Source organism: Sardina pilchardus, chromosome 14, assembly GCF_963854185.1.
Source record: "Sardina pilchardus chromosome 14, fSarPil1.1, whole genome shotgun sequence".
Taxonomy (NCBI): Eukaryota; Metazoa; Chordata; class Actinopteri; order Clupeiformes; family Clupeidae; genus Sardina; species Sardina pilchardus.
Genome location: NC_085007.1, coordinates 24,246,986 through 24,254,485, shown reverse-complemented (window position 1 = coordinate 24,254,485; position 7,500 = coordinate 24,246,986). Strand labels below are relative to the sequence as shown.

Genomic DNA, 7,500 nt, shown 5'->3' with positions numbered 1-7,500 from the left:
TGTGTGTGTATGTGTGTGTGCGTGTGTGTGTGTGTGTGCATGTGTATGTGTGTGTGTGTGTGTGTGTGTGTGTGTGTGTGTGTGTGTGTGTGTGTGCGCGCGCGCATGTGTGTAAGTGTGTGTGTGTAAGTGTGCTGTCTCCTGTCCCACAGCCATAAAATATCTGAGACTCACAATGTTTCCTTTGGGTCCGGGGTGGCCGTCCATTCCAGTCACACCCTACAAACACAACACAACAACAAAGACATAAACGTAAACAACGCAATGAACAAATATACCCGCACCTCTCCTGTCAACAGCAGAGCAGAAACGCCATGATCATTCAATACATGATACACTACCCTGTATGCTATGGTTATGAATGCATAATTTACGAGGTGTTTATGAATGCATAATTCATGAGGACTAGCGTTGTTAAATATCTACATGGCGACAGAAGGTGCTTTATTGAACATACACCCTATGTTAGCCTAGCTCCTCCTGCAGCAGCCCAGTCCTGCTTAGCGATTCACTGAGCATTGCTGGAGCTTACTCATCAGTCTGTGTTTGTGCTACGATCTCAGCAGACCTTCAGCTAAGTAGGGGTCCTCATAGAGAACTAGGCTTATATAACGTGGCTTAATCACCAAAAGACAGTTTTTCAAACACAACATATTAGCAGTCGACTCTCAAAAGCATTCGCTACTGCTGACATCATCATTGCTTTAAGAGACTTGGAATTGATGTTTGCACTGAAAGTGAAGCCATACATCCAACCTTTGCACCTAATCTTCCAAAAGCACCATTTCCACGGCCAATCTGAACTCTTTCCCTCGCAGATTGTTGTTTTGCAACCAATCTGCTATTGAGACTCTAGAGATTGGTCTCTAACTCAATGGCATGAGGTAGAAACCTAAGGTCATGTACCCAGATTCTGTAAATCGGTCATATCACAAAGGGTCAAGACTAAAATCCAGGTCCTGGATTAGTGGTGGGTTTGGTGTGTTGAACTCACAGGAGGTCCAGGGGGCCCTGAAGGTCCTTTAGGTCCCAACAAACCACGAGGTCCCTAAGAAAGAAGCAAAGACGATGAGATAGAGAAACGGCGATACACACAAATAGGTACAAACAAACAGCGAAAGCAATTAGACATGCACAGGTAGGTTTTGTTGGGAGTGGGATGTGTGTGTGTGTGTGTGTGTGTGTGTGTGTGTGTGTGTGTGTGTGTGTGGTGTGAGCATATGGCTTTCAGTTTATTACTGGACTGTGTTGGGTGGACACACTCTTCAGTCAGACAGTGCTATTCCTCCCCCTGGTGGACGTATGTTGTACTTACAGCTCTTCACTGTGCTCCCATTGGACTAAACCCTGGGTGTCTGGCTCTGTTTCTCATCATTTACAGTGCTCATTTCTCCCCTGTTTTACCCCTTATTTTCTGCACAGTTTTTTCAGCACTTTTGCTTACGGGCATGCAAAATAATCTATCTTTATCTCTCTCTCGCTCTCTCTCTCTCTCTCTCTCTCTCTTGTGAGTGTATGTGTGTGTGTGTGGGTGGGTGGGTGTGTATATATTTTATGTGTCTGTGTGGCTGGTACTTACAGATTCACCTGGAAGTCCCCTAGGTCCGATCTCTCCATCATCTCCCTACAATGAAAGGAAATGGCATCAGTCATGAGCAATCAGCTACAACACAACACAACAGCTACAGACAACGAGGACAGAGCATGGAGCAAGAACAGAGGGGCAACTCAATCAGTACAGGGGCAATGGAGGGAGGAGAGGGGAGGCAACAGGAGGAGGAGGAGGGGCAAACACAGACGAGATACAGTACACAAGAGGAGAGAGGAGGAGAGCAGACACAGACGAGACAATAAACAAATCACACTCACTCTCTCTCCATCCTCTCCTGATGGCCCAGGTGGTCCCTGAGGTCCAGATTCACCCTATAACACAGACACACAAACATTTTAACACATACAAAAACACATTTTGCATTTTACACATTTTATTTTATATTTTCTATACATTTTAGTGTATATTACTACTACTAATATTTTTTTTTATAATTACATAATAATTACATTTAATTTATAATGCACTTTACATCAGTGATCTCAAAGTGCTAGTTACTATATACATACACTGTACCATATCCAACTAAGTCTAGACAATAACACTTTGAGTGTCTTTATAACACATGAATAGCTGTTTAACAACACCAGTATTACAGCTGCTATTGAGTGAGGTCAGCCTTACTCTGTGTCCCTTCTCTCCGGGAAGTCCAGCCAGGCCATCGAAACCCCTGTCACCCTGAAGCACGGGAGGAAAAGGAAATACGGCATTAGTTATTTACGATGGTGGCTGACGTTACACATAATTACTGGTGGCCTTAAGAGAAGCATACAGGTCATCAGAACACTAAACTGCCTACGGAGTGGGATATGTTGTCATTTTCTGCTGTTCATAGAAGATTAAGAAATTGTCTGTGTTCATGGTAGAAAATATCAATTCTAGTTTGAAAGTGTGGTGTAAGGGGGGGAGGCTACAGTACATGCGATGTGTGACATGTTGGACGTGGAGCGGGCAGTTAGTTATGACGTAAAAAATGTCTTAAAACCCAGCTCTTCAGAGCTCCTCTCATGGCACTACTACAGACAATTGCACTCAGTGATGCACGTATTACACTCATTGATGCACTTATTGTGGTTTTTAAGTTGTTCTTAGAGGGTGCTCTTAAAAGCTTAAATGTTTTTACCTTGTTGTAAGTCGCTTTGGTTAAAAAGCGTCAGCCAAATGTAATGTAATGTAATGTAATGTGCTGTTACCTTGGTACCGGTCTGGCCGGGCATTCCTCTGGCTCCATCAGCACCAGCACGACCCTGGGGCAACACAAACCACCACACAGCCGTCATCCCACGGCCCAGCGGAGCAGAGCAGAATATATACGCCACACAACACCACACAACACAACACAACACAGCCGTCATACGACCCAACACAGTAGGGTAGATGAGGAAAAAACCCATCCCCACGGGAGAGCGCAGTGTGTTTTGTGTAGTACGTTGACCACTATAAGGAACACATTATTATAAAACCAGCCCGCTCTCTACCAGAGCAGCAGAGCTGGCCGAGAGACTCACCCTGCGGCCCGGCTTTCCTGTGGGCCCGGAGGTGCCCATAGGGCCACGGGGACCCTGCACGGCCGAGGGAGGAGGAGGAGGAGGAGGAGGAGCGGGAGGAGGGGGAGAGAGGGGGAGGAGAAACAGGAAGAGAGGTGATAAGGCTTACTGCTGTGAGAACAACATGATCATGTTACAAAATGACAAGTAAGGCATGGGTTTCATCAGGTCCCTTTCCACAGGTGTATAAAATCAAGCACCTTGATTATCAATGCATCAGACTGCATGGTGCTTGATTAATACACCTGTGCAAAGGGACCTAAAGAAACCCATGAATAGGAGCTAATGATGTAAGTAAAAGGAATCATGGGTATTGTAGTCCTCACCTGTGGACCACCTTCACCAGACTCTCCCTTCAGTCCGGGAGGACCATGAGGACCCTGGGTAATGGAACAGAACGTGTAGAAGTCAGAACACGAAGCCGGAAGCCGGAGCAAATACATTATGCAGGGCGACTGTCTGCAGCCATTGTCCAGTATCAGAGGCCGTGCACGAGCTTGGCATCTGGCAAGACTTCAAGGGCTATGTGTTTCAGGCGTTGGTGTGAGTGTCCATACGGAGTGGATACTCACCAGTGGTCCTGGCCGACCTGTGAGACCCATAGGGCCAGTAGAGCCACGCATGGCAAGCTGAGAACAGAGGGAACACAACACAGTGAATGCTTGAGTTGGGTGTGTGAGTTGGGTGTGTGTGTGTGTGTGTGTGTGTGTGTGTGTGTGTGTGTGTGTGTGTGTAGTGTGTGTGTGTGTGTGTGTGTGTGTGGGTGTGTACTCTCTTACTCTGGCTTGTTGCATCATGGACTGCATCTGGGCCTCCTGAGCAGACATAGCTGGGCCCTTGCTGCCTCCATCTCCACCAGAGCTCATGCGGAACTACAGAGACACAGAGAGAAGGGGGAGGGGATGATTGACTGATTGTGATTGTGTATGAATTTCAGCAAATGTCGGTTTAACCTGTTTTCTGGAGGACTGACAAATTCAACAATAACTGATGATATAATCACAATAAAAGCGAAATGATAATTTGGCACTTAATTATGATCTAATTTTGAAAATGATGCATTATTTGTAAAATAAGCTAGAAATTGTGTGACAGAGTTGAACTGCATGAATTTCAGCAAATGTCTATTTAACCCGTTTTCTGAAGGACTGACAAATTCAACAATAACTGATAATATAATCATAATGACAATAAAGTTTAATCTAATCCAATCTAATCTAATGAAGTGAGACAGTAATTGTGTTGCAATTCAAATGCCATGCAATCATGCCACTTAATTATTATTTCATTTTGAAAATTATTAATTAATGTGTAAATTGTTCGCTCTCAATGCCCCATTGCACTGTTTTCATTCACTGGTCTGGTTAGTCAGCTAACTGCTGCCACCTGGTGTTTAAGCTTACACATTGCTCTTAAGAGCTACCTTTAGAAATGCACGACTCTGGTAATATAATGCCATCTAGAGGACAACATTGTCTGTTGCTGAGAGATGTCAGTCACATCCACGCTTGCTATAACCAGCTTTACAGACACTGACAGCATAGGGTTTAGTGGGAGGCACAGTTTGTCATCACCAACAGCAAGAATCACATGAGAAATATTCTGGATATATTGCTGTTGAAGCATCACATTACCAGTCATTGACCAGTTTACCAGATGCAATATACCTACTTATCAATAAGATTCCTCCTCAAGTCTCATACTCTGAAGATTTACTGTAGGTGTGAACTAAAATATACGGTCTGAAAGCTTTCTGGATCCTGCACTGTCTCCCTTTGAACGGTTCAGCCTCTGTGTCCAACTGCTGAGGCTTTTAAAAACATCTATTTGTGCAAACAGGTCAAACTTCCAGCAGTAGATCAAATGCCAGACTCCTGACTTATGCGATTGTTTCAAGCACACAGTAGGCTAAAGAATCTGAGCAGAGTGACTTGTATTGGCACCATAAACTGTGAGCAGGATAACCCTCTATTCCACTAGAGTGACATCTCTTAAGCCTACACTCACTCCGTACCAGCCACTGTGTCTTTACTAAGAGACACATACATCTGTTTTAGCAACACAGCTTTCCTAGAGAACACACACAGAGATGGAAGCCAAACAAGAGCTGTGTGCCTGTGACCAGCTAGGCTAATTTTCCGCTAGTTAAATGTTGAAGTTCAAAATGAACAGCAGACCAGAGTTATATTTAAACTTGTGGAATTAAGAGTCACCTCGGCACCCCCACACTGAAATGTATAAAAGTTTCCATGAATAACAGTGCTGTATGAAGTTTTTCAACATCGTCATCAATCTCTTAATCCAGGGATACTTTAATGTTAAAGTCACCCCTCTCTCTCTCTCTCTTCTCTGTGTGTGTGTGTGTGTGTGTGTGTGTGTGTGTGTGTGTGTGTGTGTGTGTCTGTGTCTGTGTTTAGATTCCAGACATCCCTAAAGCTGTTTCCCAGGCGTCTGCTCGCACACCCTGGAGGGCAGAGACGTCTGTCTGCTTCTTCCATCTGTCTCCGTGGAAAAGCTGACCTCAGCAGTTTGCTGCTAGCGCTTAGCTGTAGCTCCCAAGACTTCTACTGATCTCTCGCTTTCCCTTTACTACACCCATGTACAGCTCCCAATAGATTTCAACCCAGCCATTTGGCCGGCAAAATCTCCCACTTGGTCTTTCTCCTCTAAAAGATCTAAAGACAAGCTTCAGTCTCTCTGTTTACCCTCAAGTGCCGTCAGAAGCTGCTGACTGTCACACATTTGAACCCTCAAAGTCTCTGACCACTTGAGCTTTCGAGCAGAACCGCCAGCTTTCATTTGTAACCATTTACCCCAGAACATTAGCCGATATCTTTAGCTAGAAGGGCAATCTGATTCTCGACAGGCCCAAATGATTTCCTGTGTCCCTAAAGGTTTCTTTAAATGGATGGCAGGATTAAAGAGAGAGAGAGAGAGAGAGAGAGAGCGCTGAAGGGTCAAAAGAGGGTTTCAAACAAAGTGATGGAAGCAGAAGACAAGTGAGGGTGAAGGTGAAGAGAGTTGCTACTTCTGAGAAAAGGCTTTTGGCAGGATAAGGGAAGACTAAGACAACGAGATTAATACTACAAGGGTTCATATAGAATACAGAGCCCTATTATTGAGCAAAGGTAGCAAAAGGACAATGTCATTCAAACAACTGATAAAAGCTGTTGAAAGCTGACATTCTCTAACTTGTCTTTTTGCATCAATTGGATAGCCTATTTCTGGAGCAATTTCCCATTCATTACAAGACACTGGCAACATAATTTTCAAAAAATCGCATAAATGTGTAAAAGGACAATTCCAATAACAATATATCCCATGTGACTTTAAAGGAGGAATAGCAGAGATCGGAGAATGAGGCTAATTACTGTAACATGATACAAGCCTCAGTTACGGCTTCCAGATGCCCACTAGGGGGCAATAAACACTCACATTATTTCTGGGTTATGGTTCCCTGCAGCACAGATGGCAACAGGATATCAGATAAATATTAGTGTGTTTACTGCCTATTTACTTACAGGCAGCATCAAGACTGTCCCAGGGGGCCCTGGAAGACCATCAGCACCAGGAAGACCAGCACGACCATTTGGACCCTACAGAGGACAAACAGAAGGCAAAGGAATATGTCTAATGTAGAGACATAGCTTGCTTGTTTCAATGCATAAACAATACGTGTGAGCCTATTTAGGAAATGTGGATAGCCTATAGCAGCTCTGTACACTGTATGCATTTTAATTTCTTTATATATTTTATATTCTATCCCCCATTTTATTCATTTTTATCTGCTATTCTCTGTTTTCGGACGGTGTAAACTAAAGCACACTGAGTTGCCTTGTGCATGAAATGCACTATACAAATAAAACTGCCTTTCCTTGCCTTGTGTGATAAACTATAAATTGGCACTGACAGATACATCAAATTGTGCCAGCTCATGGAGCCTCCATCTGTGGCAAGGCTTGTTATTGTTTACTGTTGCTTTGTGGTTGGCATGGTAACTCACCCTCTCGCCGGGATCTCCGGGACTGCCCGGAGAGCCACTGGAACCTGGGGGACCAGGCAGACCCTGTAGAGAATGAACATTCAGGTTTACACACACACACACACACACACACACACACACACACACACACACAAACACATATACAGTATATACACATACATGATGAATACACATGCACATACTGTATGTAAACACACTAGTACTCAAGTGTTGAAAGTATCAATTTATCAAGAGTACAAATACACAGTACTGTGACGGGCGATGGGGAAATTAAAGTCAAAGACGAAATCCGCCAAAGCCAACTGGAGAGATTTATTCTCTGTCTGGCATCTGATGGA

General features: G+C 44.1%; 1 protein-coding gene across 2 annotated transcripts in view; it reads right to left on the bottom strand.

Annotated features, from left to right (window-relative positions):
- Positions 1–7,500, bottom strand: part of col5a1 (procollagen, type V, alpha 1) — an 88,097-nt gene that overhangs the window by 33,186 nt on the left and 47,411 nt on the right. For both annotated transcript variants that reach the window (XM_062553680.1, XM_062553681.1), the window contains exons 11-22: positions 7,163–7,225; positions 6,681–6,755; positions 3,939–4,031; positions 3,732–3,788; positions 3,486–3,539; positions 3,121–3,174; positions 2,806–2,859; positions 2,237–2,290; positions 1,870–1,923; positions 1,580–1,624; positions 995–1,048; positions 175–219 (exon numbers count right to left, since the gene is read on the bottom strand). In XM_062553680.1, coding sequence (XP_062409664.1) covers positions 175–219; positions 995–1,048; positions 1,580–1,624; positions 1,870–1,923; positions 2,237–2,290; positions 2,806–2,859; positions 3,121–3,174; positions 3,486–3,539; positions 3,732–3,788; positions 3,939–4,031; positions 6,681–6,755; positions 7,163–7,225 — 702 coding nt within the window. The remainder of the gene's footprint in view (positions 1–174; positions 220–994; positions 1,049–1,579; positions 1,625–1,869; positions 1,924–2,236; positions 2,291–2,805; positions 2,860–3,120; positions 3,175–3,485; positions 3,540–3,731; positions 3,789–3,938; positions 4,032–6,680; positions 6,756–7,162; positions 7,226–7,500) is intronic.